We start from the raw sequence: 18,064 nt of genomic DNA on the forward strand, positions 1-18,064 counted from the left end.
GACAATTTCTGAGCGGTTTTGAGGAAAAAAATATATCAGTTAAGTGGTTCATGTGATAACAATTGTGAGGCAATGAGCTAATCTTGGTCCAAAGATAATGGTGATTAATGAGGAGATTATGCTGTACAATATAGGCAATGCTTTAACTCGACCGGAAAGAGATAACAGTCAAGCCCCTACTACTTGTACAGTATATGACCACCCGTTTGGTTGTCTCTATTTGTAAGCTTGTAAAAAATAGAAATAATGGTAATCACTTGGTAAGTTCATCAATAAAGTCAGTGCTGGACAGTGGTCACTAGATAGGTTTTTGCCGGCACAAGTGGAACCATTAAGAAAAAAATAAATAACTGGATAACCCTTTTTATGACCTAAACTTGGACGTCTTTCAATTACAGGTTGATGGATTCCTGACTCTTCTGTTTGGTCTGGCCAGTATAAATACCCTTACTCTAATCAGTGTGACTCGCTATATTAAAGGCTGTCATCCGCAGAGAGGTAAGAATCAAGTCAGAGGAACCTGCAGCAACATCTGTAATGAATTTGGTACACAATTATTGAAATATTTTATTTCTTGCATCATTAAACCAGTTTGCTGATGTGATTTATGAGGAAAGGTTTGTGTATCATCATCTTTGAAATCTTACAATCCACCTGTTTCGTTTTATAATGATACTCTGCAGATTAAAGAGCAGTGCAGACATAGCGTTGACAGATTGTTATTGATAAATTCATACATTTATCATGCCTAGAGTCTATGAGCTATGCATTCCTAATATTTACATCATTCTATGTATATGTAAGAAGGAGATGTCTACTGGGGTGTTTTTTTTTTTGTTTGTTTTTTCTTACATTTTCAACATAATATATGGCCAAAAAGTAATTATAAGATAGATGCCATGATTCCTTTGGCTAGAGACAATGGGGTGATTCAGAGGTGGACGCTGTTTTGATGCAGATATCTGATGTATGGAAGACTGCTCATCTGCTTCAATGCAGATGCGACGTCAGTGTTACTTAATAAAATTGTTTTTACTTTTGGGTTCAAAAAATATTTACAATATTCTGTAAACACATCACAATTATCCCACATGTATGTGCTGGCATTTGGGGGCGTGGAAAGGTAGTGTTAGAGAAAACGGGTGAGTGTTACCCCATTTTCTGGCCATGTTGAAGCCAGCGTCAAAGAAAAGTTTCAAGTGGCCCAGGGATGATCAAGGAGTTGATCCGATGCTATGTCTTTAAACTCAGGAGCAGATCAGAGAAGCTGGCAGTGGGGTTTTTTTTACCCAAGATGCCTCCTGCGCTTTCGCATAAATTTGCACAGCCGCTGTGTGCAAAGCTATTAGTGTCCACCTCTGAACAGGTCACAATGTGATATCAATAATCCTTGTGTCAATGCTACCGAGTGTCCAACATGCTTCATGGCAATACTTAATAATAATTTATTAACTTTTCAGTTGAAAATTTATTTTTAATATTCTGTAAATTCATCACAATTGTCCCATGTGTACGTACATTAAGTTTGGTCTCGGAGCGTGTTTTTCATTTGTGTTTGTAGAAAAAAGAGCGGGTTATGGGGGTCATTCCGAGTTGTTCGCTCGGTAAAAATCTTCGCATCGCAGCGATTTTCCGCTTAATGCGCATGCCCAATGTCCGCACTGCGACTGCGCCAAGTAAATTTGCTATGCACTTAGGAATTTTACTCACGGCATTTTCATCGTTCTGGCGATCGTAATGTGATTGACAGGAAATGGGTGTTACTGGGCGGAAACAGGCCGTTTTATGGGCGTGTGGGAAAAAACGCTACCGTTTCCGGAAAAAACGCAGGAGTGGCTGGAGAAACGGGGGAGTGTCTGGGCGAACGCTGGGTGTGTTTGTGACGTCAAACCAGGAACGACAAGCAGTGAAATGATCGCAGATGCCGAGTAAGTCTGAAGCTACTCAGAAACTGCTACGAGGTGTGTAATCGCAATATTGCGAATACATCGTTCGCAATTTTAAGATGCTAAGATTCACTCCCAGTAGGCGGCGGCTTAGCATGAGCAAATCTGCTAAAATTCACTTGCGAGCGAACAACTCGGAATGACCCCCAATATTTTTAGTGCATGCACAAAGCAGAACATGCATGGAATGTTTAAAATACAGTATACAGGAATGTTTAACATACAGTATACAGGAAGTATAAATTATAAATTGATATGTAATCACTCACAGACAATATTGGACCTTTGCTTGGGTTGTATGCTCAGCAAAATGGCCTCCCTTTAATCTCTTTGGTTTAATATTATAACATTTTTCTACTATTTCCTTGCATCCTTGCACTTATTAAGGAACACATTTTAGAAACAAATATGTTACGTCATTGTTTTTAAGATTTGTAAACAATGTATATTTATCCTGCAAAGATAGACCTTCAGGGCTCCAATCACCTCAGTTAAAAAAGTGACAGTCTAGAGCTGCTATCATTCTGAGGATTTTGCATGTGTGATTATGTTATCTGTTTCTACATGTTGCAGTATATTGTTAAGATTAAGTGGAAACAGTAGCGGATCTTGCTCCGGGCAAGCAGGATTTTTGCCCGGGGTGCCGCCTTCCAGAGGGCACCGCCGCCGTGGCAAGATCCGCTACTGGTGCCGCCGAGTGCTGTTTAGATGCCCGGTGCTGTGCGGTGCGTGATGAAGTCATTGTGCACTGCACTGCATTGTGGGAGCAGCAAATAGACGCTAGAGGTCATAATTGACCTCTAGTGTCTATGCAGTGCTATGGGATGACGTCTCTCCCACAGATCCGTGGAGCTGCGTCGGCGGCCGGAGACGGAGGGCAGCTGCGGTCGGGAAGCAGGAGCGGGGATTGTAAAAATGAATTAATTTATTTTTTTAAACGGTGCAACTAGGGGGCACAGTACTGTGGGCAATACTACTGGGTGCACAACTCTACAGGGGGCACAGTACTGGGGGCAATACTGCTGGGGGCACAACTCTACAGGGGGCACAGTACTGGGGGCAATACTACTGGGGGCACAACTCTACAGGGGGCAATACTACTGTGGGCACAGCTACAGGGGGCATAACTGACCACGCCCCTTCTCCATGAAGCCACGCCCCTATTTTTTTACCCGGGGTGCCGTAGGGTCTAGATCCGTCCATGAGTGGAGTGTAGGTTGATTTTGGTTTTGGTTCCATGCTCTTATTTTGGATCTGGATTGGTTTTGCCAAAACCACCCTTCCGTATTTTGGTTTTGGATCTGGATGATTTTTCATAAAAACAGTTAAAATCACAGAATTTGGGGGTAATTTTGATCCTACGGTATTAGTAACCTCAATAACATTCATTTCCAGTCTATTCTGAACACCTCACAATATTGTTTTTAGGCCAAAAGATTGCACCGAGGTGGCTGGATGACTAAGCTAAGCGACACTAGTGTGCGGCACAAACACCTGGCCAATCTAGGAGTGGCACTGCAGTGGCAGACAGGATGGCACTTAAAAAAACTAGTCCCCAAACAGCACATCATGCAAAGAAGTAAGAGGTGCAATGAGGTAGCTGTATGACTAAGCTAAGTGACACAAGTGTGCGGCACAAACACCTGGCCCATCGAGGAGTGGCACTGCAGTTGCAGGCAGGATGGCACTTAAAAAAACTAGTCTTGTTATTTTTCGGGCCACTGACAGCATCTCCTGCAAGCCCCTGTAATTTTTCAAAAAATTCTGCACCACCATATTAATTGTATGTGCAAAACATGGGACATGCTGGAATTTTACCAGATGTAATGCATGCACAATATTTGTGGCGTTGTCCGATATCACAAGTCGCCAGGAGAGTCTAAGTGGGGTAAGCCATTGTGCGATGATGTCCCTCAGTTTTCGTAAGAGGGTGTCAGTGGTGTGCCTCTTATGGAAAGCGGTGACACATAGCGTAGACTGCCTAGGAAGGAGTTGGCGCTTGCGAGATGCTGCTACTGGTGCCGCTGCTGTTGTTGCTGCGGGAGGCAATACATCTACCCAATGGGCTGTCACAGTCATATAGTCCTGAGTCTGCCCTGTTACACTTGTACACATGTCCGTGGTTAAGTGGACACTGGGTACAACTGAATTTTTTAGGACACTGAGGACACTTTTTCTGACGTCTCTGTACATTCTTGGTATCGCCTGCCTAGTGAAGTGGAATCTAGATGGGATTTGGTACCGGGGACACACTACCTCCATCAATTCTCTAAGTCCCACTGAAATAATGGCGGATACCAGATGCACGTCTAACACCAACATAGCTGTCAAGGCCTTAGTTATCCGCTTTGCAACAGGATGACTGCTGTCATATTTCAACTACCTCGCAAAGGACTGTTGGATTGTCAATTGCTTAGTTGAAGTAGTACAAGTGGTCTTCCGACTTCCCCTCTGGGATGACGATCGACTCCCAGTAGCAACAACAGCAGCGGCAGCAACAGCAGCAATAGGCGTACCACTCAAGGATCCTCCGGAGGAATCCCGGTTAGGAGAGGACTCCTCAGTCTTGCCAGTGACATGGCCTGCAGGACTACTGACGTTCCTGACTGAGGAGGAAGTTGACGTTGAGGGAGTTGGTGGTGTGGCTTGCAGGAGCTTGGGTACAAGAGGCAGAAGGGATTTAGGTGTCAGTGGACTGCTTACGCTCTTACTAGGGATGTGCACTTGAAATTTTTCGGGTTTTGTGTTTTGGTTTTGGGTTCGGTTCCGCGGCCGTGTTTTGGGTTCGACCGCGTTTTGGCAAAACCTCACCGAATTTTTTTTGTCGGATTCGGGTGTGTTTTGGATTCGGGTGTTTTTTTCAAAAAACCCTAAAAAAACAGCTTAAATCATAGAATTTGGGGGTCATTTTGATCCCAAAGTATTATTAACCTCAAAAACCATAATTTCCACTCATTTTCAGTCTATTCTGAATACCTCACACCTCACAATATTATTTTTAGTCCTAAAATTTGCACCGAGGTCGCTGGATGACTAAGCTAAGCGACCCTAGTGGCCGACACAAACACCTGGCCCATCTAGGAGTGGCACTGCAGTGTCACGCAGGATGGCCCTTCCAAAAAACACTCCCCAAACAGCACATGACGCAAAGAAGAAAAAAAGAGGCGCAATGAGGTAGCTGTGTGAGTAAGCTAAGCGACCCTAGTGGCCGACACAAACACCTGGCCCATCTAGGAGTGGCACTGCAGTGTCACGCAGGATGGCCCTTCCAAAAAACACTCCCCAAACAGCACATGACGCAAATAAGAAAAAAAGAGGCGCAATGAGGTAGCTGTGTGAGTAAGATAAGCGACCCTAGTGGCCGACACAAACACCTGGCCCATCTAGGAGTGGCACTGCAGTGTCACGCAGGATGGCCCTTCCAAAAAACACTCCCCAAACAGCACATGACGCAAAGAAGAAAAAAAGAGGCGCAATGAGGTAGCTGTGTGAGTAAGCTAAGCGACCCTAGTGGCCGACACAAACACCTGGCCCATCTAGGAGTGGCACTGCAGTGTCACGCAGGATGGCCCTTCCAAAAAACACTCCCCAAACAGCACATGACGCAAATAAAAATGAAAGAAAAAAGAGGTGCAAGATGGAATTGTCCTTGGGCCCTCCCACCCACCCTTATGTTGTATAAACAGGACATGCACACTTTAACCAACCCATCATTTCAGTGACAGGGTCTGCCACACGACTGTGACTGAAATGACGGGTTGGTTTGGACCCCCACCGAAAAAGAAGCAATTAATCTCTCCTTGCACAAACTGGCTCTACAGAGGCAAGATGTCCACCTCATCATCATCCTCCGATATATCACCGTGTACATCCCGCTCCTCACAGATTATCAATTCGTCCCCACTGGAATCCACCATCTCAGCTCCCTGTGTACTACTTTGTGGAGGCAATTGCTGCTGGTCAATGTCTCCACGGAGGAATTGATTATAATTCATTTTAATGAACATCATCTTCTCCACATTTTCTGGAAGTAACCTCGTACGCAGATTGCTGACAAGGTGAGCGGCGGCACTAAACACTCTTTCGGAGTACACACTTGTGGGAGGGCAACTTAGGTAGAATAAAGCCAGTTTGTGCAAGGGCCTCCAAATTGCCTCTTTTTCCTGCCAGTATAAGTACGGACTGTCTGACGTGCCTACTTGGATGCGGTCACTCATATAATCCTCCACCATTCTTTCAATGGTGAGAGAATCATATGCAGTGACAGTAGACGACATGTCCGTAATCGTTGTCAGGTCCTTCAGTCCGGACCAGATGTCAGCATCAGCAGTCGCTCCAGACTGCCCTGCATCACCGCCAGCGGGTGGGCTCGGAATTCTGAGCCTTTTCCTCGCACCCCCAGTTGCGGGAGAATGTGAAGGAGGAGATGTTGACAGGTCGCGTTCCGCTTGACTTGACAATTTTGTCACCAGCAGGTCTTTGAACCCCAGCAGACTTGTGTCTGCCGGAAAGAGAGATCCAAGGTAGGTTTTAAATCTAGGATCGAGCACGGTGGCCAAAATGTAGTGCTCTGATTTCAACAGATTGACCACCCGTGAATCCTTGTTAAGTGAATTAAGGGCTCCATCCACAAGTCCCACATGCCTAGCGGAATCGCTCCCTTTTAGCTCCTCCTTCAATGCCTCCAGCTTCTTCTGCAAAAGCCTGATGAGGGGAATGACCTGACTCAGGCTGGCAGTGTCTGAACTGACTTCACGTGTGGCAAGTTCAAAAGGTTGCAGAACCTTGCACAACGTTGAAATCATTCTCCACTGCGCTTGAGACAGGTACATTCCACCTCCTATATCGTGCTCAATTGTATAGGCTTGAATGGCCTTTTGCTGCTCCTCCAACCTCTGAAGCATATAGAGGGTTGAATTCCACCTCGTTACCACTTCTTGCTTCAGATGATGGCAGGGCAGGTTCAGGCGTTTTTGGTGGTGCTCCAGTCTTCTGTACGTGGTGCCTGTACGCCGAAAGTGTCCCGCAATTCTTCTGGCCACCGACAGCATCTCTTGCACGCCCCTGTCGTTTTTTAAAAAATTCTGCACCACCAAATTCAAGGTATGTGCAAAACATGGGACGTGCTGGAATTTGCCCATATTTAATGCACACACAATATTGCTGGCGTTGTCCGATGCCACAAATCCACAGGAGAGTCCAATTGGGGTAAGCCATTCCGCGATGATCTTCCTCAGTTGCCGTAAGAGGTTTTCAGCTGTGTGCGTATTCTGGAAACCGGTGATACAAAGCGTAGCCTGCCTAGGAAAGAGTTGGCGTTTGCGAGATGCTGCTACTGGTGCCGCCGCTGCTGTTCTTGCGGCGGGAGTCCATACATCTACCCAGTGGGCTGTCACAGTCATATAGTCCTGACCCTGCCCTGCTCCACTTGTCCACATGTCCGTGGTTAAGTGGACATTGGGTACAACTGCATTTTTTAGGACACTGGTGAGTCTTTTTCTGACGTCCGTGTACATTCTCGGTATCGCCTGCCTAGAGAAGTGGAACCTAGATGGTATTTGGTAACGGGGGCACACTGCCTCAAGAAATTGTCTAGTTCCCTGTGAACTAACGGCGGATACCGGACGCACGTCTAACACCAACATAGTTGTCAAGGCCTCAGTTATCCGCTTTGCAACAGGATGACTGCTGTGATATTTCATCTTCCTCGCAAAGGACTGTTGGACAGTCAATTGCTTGGTGGAAGTAGTAAAAGTGGGCTTACGACTTCCCCTCTGGGATGACCATCGACTCCCAGCAGCAACAACAGCAGCGCCAGCAGCAGTAGGCGTTACACGCAAGGATGCATCGGAGGAATCCCAGGCAGGAGAGGACTCGTCAGAATTGCCAGTGACATGGCATGCAGGACTATTGGCATTCCTGGGGAAGGAGGAAATTGACACTGAGGGAGTTGGTGGGGTGGTTTGCGTGAGCTTGGTTACAAGAGGAAGGGATTTACTGGTCAGTGGACTGCTTCCGCTGTCGCCCAAAGTTTTTGAACTTGTCACTGACTTATTATGAATGCGCTGCAGGTGACGTATAAGGGAGGATGTTCCGAGGTGGTTAACGTCCTTACCCCTACTTATTACAGCTTGACAAAGGCAACACACGGCTTGACAAATGTTGTCCGCATTTCTGGTGAAATACTTCCACACCGAAGAGCTGATTTTTTTGGTATTTTCACCAGGCATGTCAACGGCCCTATTCCTCCCACGGACAACAGGTGTCTCCCCGGGTGCCTGACTTAAACAAACCACCTCACCATCAGAATCCTCCTTGTCAATTTCCTCCCCAGCGCCAGCAACACCCATATCCTCCTCATCCTGGTGTACTTCAACACTGACATCTTCAATCTGACTATCAGGAACTGGACTGCGGGTGCTCCTTCCAGCACTTGCAGGGGGCGTGCAAATGGTGGAAGGCGCATGCTCTTCACGTCCAGTGTTGGGAAGGTCAGGCATCGCAACCGACACAATTGGACTCTCCTTGTGGATTTGGGATTTCGAAGAACGCACAGTTCTTTACGGTGCTTTTGCCAGCTTGAGTCTTTTCAGTTTTCTAGCGAGAGGCTGAGTGCTTCCATCCTCATGTTAGGCTGAACCACTAGCCATGAACATAGGCCAGGGCCTCAGCCGTTCCTTGCCACTCCGTGTGGTAAATGGCATATTGGCAAGTTTACGCTTCTCCTCCGACAATTTTATTTTAGATTTTGGAGTCCTTTTTTTACTGATATTTGGTGTTTTGGATTTTACATGCTCTGTACTATGACATTGGGCATCGGCCTTGGCAGACGACGTTGCTGGCATTTCATCGTCTCGGCCATGACTAGTGGCAGCAGCTTCAGCACGAGGTGGAAGTGGATCTTGATCTTTCCCTAATTTTGGAACCTCAACATTTTTGTTCTCCATATTTTAATAGGCACAACTAAAAGGCACCTCAGGTAAACAATGGAGATGGATGGATACTAGTATACTTATGGATGGACGAGCGACTGCCGACACAGAGGTAGCTACAGCCGTGGACTACCGTACTGTGTCTGCTGCTAATATAGACTGGATGATAAGGAGATGAAATTAATATATATATATATATATATAATATCACTAGTACTGCAGCCGGACAGGTATATATATTTATTATGTAATGACTGATGACGGACCTGCTGGACACTGTCAGCTCAGCAGCACCGCAGACTGCTACAGTAAGCTACTATAGTAGTATGTATAAAGAAGAAAGAAAAAAAAAAACACGGGTAGGTGGTATACAATTATGGATGGACGAGCGACTGCCGACACAGAGGTAGCTACAGCCGTGGACTACCGTACTGTGTCTGCTGCTAATATAGACTGGATGATAATGAGATGAAATCAATATATATTATATCACACTAGTACTGCAGCCGGACAGGTAGATATATTTATTATGTAATGACTGATGACGGACCTGCTGGACACTGTCAGCTCAGCAGCACCGCAGACTGCTACAGTAAGCTACTATAGTAGTATGTATAAAGAAGAAAGAAAAAAAAAAAAACACGGGTAGGTGGTATACAATTATGGATGGACGAGCGACTGCCGACACAGAGGTAGCTACAGCCGTGGACTGCCGTACTGTGTCTGCTGCTAATATAGACTGGATGATAATGAGATGAAATCAATATATATATATATATAATATCACTAGTACTGCAGCCGGACAGGTATATATATTTATTATGTAATGACTGATGACGGACCTGCTGGACACTGTCAGCTCAGCAGCACCGCAGACTGCTACAGTAAGCTACTATAGTAGTATGTATAAAGAAGAAAGAAAAAAAAAAACCACGGGTAGGTGGTATACAATTATGGATGGACGAGCGACTGCCGACACAGAGGTAGCTACAGCCGTGGACTACCGTACTGTGTCTGCTGCTAATATAGACTGGATGATAATGAGATGAAATCAATATATATATATATAATATCACTAGTACTGCAGCCGGACAGGTATATATATTTATTATGTAATGACTGATGACGGACCTGCTGGACACTGTCAGCTCAGCAGCACCGCAGACTGCTACAGTAAGCTACTATAGTAGTATGTATAAAGAAGAAAGAAAAGAAAAAAACCACTGGTAGGTGGTATACAATTATGGATGGACGAGCGACTGCCGACACAGAGGTAGCTACAGCCGTGGACTACCGTACTGTGTCTGCTGCTAATATAGACTGGATGATAATGAGATGAAATCAATATATATTATATCACACTAGTACTGCAGCCGGACAGGTAGATATATTTATTATGTAATGACTGATGACGGACCTGCTGGACACTGTCAGCTCAGCAGCACCGCAGACTGCTACAGTAAGCTACTATAGTAGTATGTATAAAGAAGAAAGAAAAAGAAAAAAAACACGGGTAGGTGGTATACAATTATGGATGGACGAGCGACTGCCGACACAGAGGTAGCTACAGCCGTGGACTACCGTACTGTGTCTGCTGCTAATATAGACTGGATGATAATGAGATGAAATCAATATATATATATATATAATATCACTAGTACTGCAGCCGGACAGGTATATATATTTGTTATGTAATGACTGATGACGGACCTGCTGGACACTGTCAGCTCAGCAGCACCGCAGACTGCTACAGTAAGCTACTATAGTAGTATGTATAAAGAAGAAACAAAAAAAAAAAACACGGGTAGGTGGTATACAATTATGGATGGACGAGCGACTGCCGACACAGAGGTAGCTACAGCCGTGGACTACCGTACTGTGTCTGCTGCTAATATAGACTGGATGATAATGAGATGAAATCAATATATATATATATAATATCACTAGTACTGCAGCCGGACAGGTATATATATTTATTATGTAATGACTGATGACGGACCTGCTGGACACTGTCAGCTCAGCAGCACCGCAGACTGCTACAGTAAGCTACTATAGTAGTATGTATAAAGAAGAAAGAAAAAAAAAAACCACGGGTAGGTGGTATACAATTATGGATGGACGAGCGACTGCCGACACAGAGGTAGCTACAGCCATGGACTACCGTACTGTGTCTGCTGCTAATATAGACTGGATGATAAGGAGATGAAATTAATATATATATATATATAATATCACTAGTACTGCAGCCGGACAGGTATATATATTTATTATGTAATGACTGATGATGGACCTGCTGGACACTGTCAGCTCAGCAGCACCGCAGACTGCTACAGTAAGCTACTATAGTAGTATGTATAAAGAAGAAAGAAAAAAAAAAACCACGGGTAGGTGGTATACAATTATGGATGGACGAGCGACTGCCGACACAGAGGTAGCTACAGCCGTGGACTACCGTACTGTGTCTGCTGCTAATATAGACTGGATGATAATGAGATGAAATCAATATATATATATATAATATCACTAGTACTGCAGCCGGACAGGTATATATATTTATTATGTAATGACTGATGACGGACCTGCTGGACACAGTCAGCTCAGCAGCACCGCAGACTGCTACAGTAAGCTACTATAGTAGTATGTATAAAGAAGAAAGAAAAAAAAAAACCACGGGTAGGTGGTATACAATATTATATATATATTATATACAATTATATATATATATATATATATATATATTAAACTGGTGGTGACTGGTGGTCAGGTCACTGGTCACACTATCAGCAACTTGCAAGTAGTACTCCTAAGCAGACAATCACAATATATATTATACTGGTGGTCAGTGTGGTCACAATGGCAGTGTGGCACTCTGGCAGCAAAAGTGTGCACTGTACGTTATATGTACTCCCGAGTCCTGCTCTCAGACTCTAACTGCTCCCCACTGTCAGTGTGTCCCCCACAAGTCAGATAATATACAGTCACACTATCTATCACTTCAGCAAGTAACTAGTACTCCTCCTAATGCTCCCCAAAATTACTACTGTGTCTCTCTCTACTGTCTCACTCTCTTCTCTATAAACGGAGAGGACGCCAGCCACGTCCTCTCCCTATGAATCTCAATGCACGTGTGAAAATGGCGGCGACGTGCGGCTCCTTATATAGAATCCGAGTCTCGCGATAGAATCCGAGCCTCGCGAGAATCCGACAGCGGGATGATGACGTTCGGGCGCGCTCGGGTTAACCGAGCAAGGCGGGAAGATCCGAGTCGCTCGGCCCCGTGTAAAAAAACATGAAGTTCAGGCGGGTTCGGATTCCGAGGAACCGAACCCGCTCATCCCTAGCTCTTACCCAAAGTTTCAGAACTTGAATGCGCAGCAGGTGACGTCCTTACCCCTACTTATTACGGATTGACAGAGGCAACACACGGCTTGATACCTGTTGTCCGGATTTGTGGAGAAATAATTCCACACCGAAGAGGTGATTTTTTTGGTATTTTGCCCAGGCATCACAATGGGCTTATTCATCCCACAGACAACAACTGTCTCCCCCGGTGCCTGATTTAAACAAACCACATCGCCATCAGAATCCTCCTCGTCAATTTCCTCCTCAGCGCCAGCAACACCCATATCCTCATCCTGGTGTACTTCAAAAGTGACATCTTTAATTTGAATATCAGAAACTGGACTGTGGGTGCTACTTCCAGCACTTGCAGAGGGTGTGCAAATGGTGGAAGGAGCCACCTCTTTCCATCCAGTGTTGGGAAGGTGAGGCATCGCAACCGCCGACACACTTGGACTCTCCTTGGGGATTTGTGATACCATCTTAGAACCAGCGGTACGCCGTACCCCACCCCCGCCGGGCCGCCGCTCCCTCCCTCCCTCCGCAGTAACGCACGCAGGGGGGGTTCCGAGTACCCAGAAAACCCCATTACAGACCAAATTCTTTTTTTCAGAGACGGAGACAACCTGGTCTTCGTCTCTACACCAGCCGCGCACCCTCACCCCAGTGCTACTGCCCGGCCACCCCCGCTTCAGCTGTCAGCGCTTCCGTTTCAGGTGGCTTTCATATCCATTCCACCTGACCCGGAAGCGCTCACAGCTGAACCGGCGGTGGCCAGGCAGCACACCGCAAGTACAGCGCTGACTGTGAGGAAGAGTTCCTGCGCCGCCCATCACTGCCAGCAGTCACGGAGGAGCTCCTGCAGCAAACTACAGTACGTTTGAAGTATGAGGGAAAGGGGTCTGCATGTATGCCCTGTGTGTGTGTTGTGTGTGTGTGTGTGTGTGTGTGTGTGTGTGTGTGTGTGTGTGTGTGTGTGTGTGTGTGTGTAAGAAGTATGCAATGTGTATGTATATGCCCAGTTGTTGTTTTTAAGCATGCTGTATGTGTGCATGCTACATGTATGTGTGCGCATGTGTATATGCTGTGTGTTTGTAAGTAAGCTGTGTGCCACACATATACTCTGCCCCTCTCACTATTGAGAAGTGAGTGTGTATATATATATATATATATATATATATTTTTTTTTTTTTTTTATTGGACTAACTTGTTAACATATATTTCTATTACGTCCTAGAGGATGCTGGGGTCCACATCAGTACCATGGGGTATAGATGGGTCCACTAGGAGCCATTGGCATTTTAAGAGTTTGAAAGTGTGGGCTGGCTCCTCCCTCTATGCCCCTCCCACCAGACTCAGTTTAGAAAATGTGCCCGGAGGAGCCGTTCACAGCTAGGGGAGCTCTCCAGAGTTTCTCTAGTAAAAGTTTTTTTTGTAGAGTTTATTATTTTACAGGGAGGCTGCTCGCAACAGCCTTCCTGCTTCGAGGGACTAAGGGGGGGAGTAGTGTCCGCCCTGTGGGGTCTGAGCCACTGTCTCCACTGACAGGACACTGAGCTCCTGAGGGGATCGAACGTTCGCTGCCACAGGGGATCGCTCACCTCAGCAGCATGCCGCCACCCCCTTGCAGAGCCAGAAGATCAGTGGCGAGTTAGTCCCCACCCCCCTGGCAAGTGGGGAGCCGGTGTGAAGATGGCAACAACAGGGTAGTGAGCGCAGTATTAACTGCGCTCCGGGGCTCAGCGGTACATGGTGCAGTGCTGTGAGGGGCGCCCTGAGCCAGCGCCAGCACCCTACACTGTCCAGCAAGCCTGTCAGGGTCCCAGGATCGCTGCCAGCACAATTCATCAGGCCAGTATAATCTTCAGAAGAGCGGGAAGACAGAGCCATGAAAGGGGGCGGAGCTTCTCCTCAGAGCGGACCCAGCAGCGTTCAGCGCCATTTTCCTGCCTGCAGAAATGCTGACAGGGAGAGCTGTTCCTCCAGATCAACTCCATCAGCTGCCTTGTACGGTACCAGGGGGTTGTCGAGGGGGGGAGGCTGTGTAAAGTCTGTGTAGCCTATTAAGGTACACAGACGGCGCTGGTAGTGTTATTAGTTCTACCTTAAAAAGTGCAGTGTGTGGGTTGGCACCAATCTCTGTGTCTCTCTGTGGCATACTTGGGGTGGGGGCAACTGTGTCTGACATTTCCCTGTGTGTGTGCGTGTGTGTGTGTGTGTGTGTGTGTGTGTGTGTGTGTGTGTGTGTGTCTGTGTAGGTGTTTACTATCTCACATAGCCCTGTCTAGGGACTCTGTGTCATATGCTGCAGAAGATGTTTCCTCTCAGGAGGGATCCATTCCATGTACACAGGATTGTAATGCTTTGTCTCAGATCCCCATTGTTGAAGCGAATACTGAGACTGAAACTCAGGTGTTGAAGATGTGTATGGCAGTTTGGTCAGGCTCTGTCCCTATTCCTGCAAAATCTCCTAGCATGTTCCCATAGAAACGTGCACTTGCCCAAATCATGCAAGATGACACGGATACCGATTCTGATACTGCAGACGGAGATGGGGAGGTGCTGAGGGGGGCGGCATCCCTTGCTAAGGGGGTGCAGCTCATGATTGAGGCCATTAGAGATGTGTTAAATATTAATGACACCACACCTGAGCAGGTTGAGGAGGCTTAATTCACTGACAATAAGAAAGACTCGCTAACCTTCCCTGCATCTAAAGAATTATACGCTATATTTGAAAAATCCTGAGAAAACCCGTAGAAAAAATTCCAGATCCAAAAAAGGGTTCTGGTTGCTTTTCCGTTCCCTGAGGAAGATAGGAAAAAATGGGTTAACCAACCCCTTGTGGACGCATCTGTCTCCAGACTGTCTAAAAAGGTGTTTTTACCTGTCCCTGGATCTACCGCGTTAAAAGAACCGGCTGATCGTAAAATTGACAATACGCTCAAATCCATTTACACTGCTTCAGAAGTGGTGTTAAGACCCACTGTTGCCTGTGCACGGGTTTCTAAAGCCATAGTAAAGTGGTCAGGCACATTACTAGAGGATTTGGATACAATGGATGGAAGTGACATTGAATTGTTTTTACGTAACATACAGGATTCAGCGGGGTTCATGGTGGAATCCATGAAGGACCTGGGGACGCTGACTGCATGGATATCTTCCATGTCGGTCTCAGCCTGCAGGAGACTCTGGCTACGCCAATGGTTTGCAGACGCGGAATCCAGGAGAAGTGTGGAGAACCTACCCTACACAGGTCAGGCTCTATTTGGGGAAGCGCTGGATGCGTGGATTTCCACGGCAACCGCGGGTAAGTCACCTTTCCTTGCATCTGCTACAGCTTCTACGAAGAATCCATTTTCTTCAGCTGTGCTGCAGTCCTTTCGGACCGCTATGGAAAAAATGTCCAAGCCTCCTATCACTTTCTTTAGAGGTGGTCGGGCAAGATCCAAAAAGCCTGCACCCGCAGGCTCCCAGGACCAGACACCTGCTTCTGGTTCCTCAAAATCCTCAGCATGACGGTGGACCTCAAAGCCAGGAGGACGGGCTGGTGGGCGCAAGACTCAGACGTTTCAGACACGTCTGGGTGTCGTCCGGCCTGGATCCCTGGGTACAGGATATTGTGTCCCAGGGGTACAGACAGGAGTTTCAAGAACTCCCGCCTCCCCAATTCTTCAAATCAGGCTTGATAGCTTTGCTGACAGACAGGGCTATCCTACCGTAAGCCATCCTAAACTTGGAAAAGTCACAGGTCATTGTCCCAGTTCCACCTCATTTGCGAAACAAGGGTTATTATTCAAACCTTTTAGTGGTACCGAAACCGGATGGTTCGGTCAGACCAATTTTGAACTTGAAATCGTTGAACCCTAACCTGAGGGTGTTCAAATTCAAAATGGAGTCTCTCAGAGCAGTGATTTCAGGTCTGGAGGAGGGAGAATTTCTGGTATCCCTGGATATCAATGATGCGTACCTCCACATTCCGCTTTGGCTGACGCACCAGGCATATCTCAGATTTGCACTGTTGGACAGTCACTATCAATTTCAGGCACTGCCATTCGGCCTCTCCACAGCACCGAGGGTGTTCACCAAGGTGATGGCGGAGATGATGGTTCTCCTCCGCAGACAAGGGGTGAATATAATCCCATATCTGGACGATTTGCTGATAAAGGCATCGTCCAGGGAGAAGTTGTTGCAGTTCATTGTTCTCACAACTCATCTCAGACAACGCGGTTGGATCCTGAACCTTCCAAAAATCACATTTGGAGCCGACCAGGAGGTTGTCTTTTCTGGGAATGATCCTCGACATGGAAGTGCAGAGGGTGTTTCTCCTGGAGGAGAAAGCATTGGTGATACAAACAATGGTCCGGGATGTCCTGAAGCCAGCCCGGGTTTCGGTTCATCAGTACATTCACCTTCTGGGGAAGATGGTGGCCTCTTTAGAGGCTCTACAGTACGGAAGGTTTCATGTTCGGCCCTTCCAACTGGATCTCCTGGACAAGTGGTCGGGATCTCACCTACGCATGCGTCAGAGAATACGTCTGTCGCCGAAAGCCAGGATTTCACTCCTCTGGTGGCTAAAACTACCTCACCTTCTGGAGGACCGCAGGTTCGGGATTCAGGACTGGATCCTTCTAACCACGGATGCGAGTTTCCGGGGCTGGGGCACAGTCACTTAGGGGGTAACCTTCCACGGAAGGTGGTCAAGCCACATTGTGTCGGCATTTCAGATCAACCAACCTATTGTGGTCCTCATTTTCATCAAAGTCCTTGGATGTTGTAAGGGCTCTGAAAATCTATGTGAAGAGGACTGCTCATCACAGAAAATCGGACTCTCTGTTTGTCCTGTATGAACCCAAGAAACTTGGGTGTCCTGCTTCTAAGCAGACAATCTCTCGCTGGATCAGGTTCACTCTCCAGCATGTATATTCTACAGCGGGATTGCCGTGTCCTACGTCTGTTAAGGCCCACTCTACTCATAAAGTGGGTTCTTCCTGGGAGGCTGCCTGGGGGGCTTTACAGCTTTGCCGAGCGGCTACTTGGTCTGGGTTGAACACGTTGGCAAAGTTCTACAAGTTCGATACTTTGGCCTCTGAGGACCTGAAGTTTGGTCAATCAGTTCTGCAGGAGCCTCCGTGCTCTCCCTCCCGTTCTAGGAGCTTTGGTATATCCCCATGGTACTAATATGGACCCCAGCATCCTCTAGGACGTAAGAGAAAATAGGATTTTAATTACCTACCGGTAAATCCTTTTCTCGTAGTCCGAAGAGGATGCTGGGCACTCGCCCAGCGCTTCGTGATACTGCAGTGGTTACTTAGTTCAGTACTGCTTAGTTCTTGGTTAAGTATGGTCTTGTTACTTGGTCAAGTAATATTGTTCAGCCTTTGCTGATGTTTCAAGCTAGTTAGCTTGATTTTCCTTGTATGTGCGGGGTGGTCTTCAGTATGCCGACTGACGGGATCCCGGCGCACAGTATACTGGCGCCGGGATCCTGACAGCCGGCATACCGACACTTATTCTCCCTCGTGGGGGTCCACGACACCCCTGGAGGGAAAATAAAATAGCGTGGCGTAGCGTGGCGAGCACAGCGAGCCCGCAAGGGGCTCATTTGCGCTCGCCACACTGTCGGTAAGCCGGCGGTCGGGCTCCCGGCGCCGGTATGCTAGTCGCCGGGAGCCCGACCGCCGGCATATCGCCGGCATATCGTAGTGAACCCGTATGTGCGAGCTGGTGTGAATCTCGCCACTATCTGTGTAAAAGCCTTCTCTCGAAGTTGTCCGTCTCCTCGGGCACAGTTTCTAGACTGAGTCTGGTAGGAGGGGCATAGAGGGAGGAGCCAGCCCACACTCTCAA

The 18,064-nt window shown here is 47.0% G+C and overlaps 1 protein-coding gene across 1 annotated transcript in view; it reads left to right on the forward strand.

The window, feature by feature from the left end:
- The window catches only part of LOC134911704 (opsin-5-like), a 113,383-nt gene that overhangs the window by 32,618 nt on the left and 62,701 nt on the right, over nt 1-18,064 (forward strand). Inside the window, exon 3 of the mRNA XM_063919778.1 lies at nt 399-498. Within this exon, the coding sequence (XP_063775848.1) occupies nt 399-498 (100 nt within the window). The remainder of the gene's footprint in view (nt 1-398; nt 499-18,064) is intronic.

Source organism: Pseudophryne corroboree, chromosome 4 (assembly GCF_028390025.1).
Source record: "Pseudophryne corroboree isolate aPseCor3 chromosome 4, aPseCor3.hap2, whole genome shotgun sequence".
Classification (NCBI taxonomy): domain Eukaryota; kingdom Metazoa; phylum Chordata; class Amphibia; order Anura; family Myobatrachidae; genus Pseudophryne; species Pseudophryne corroboree.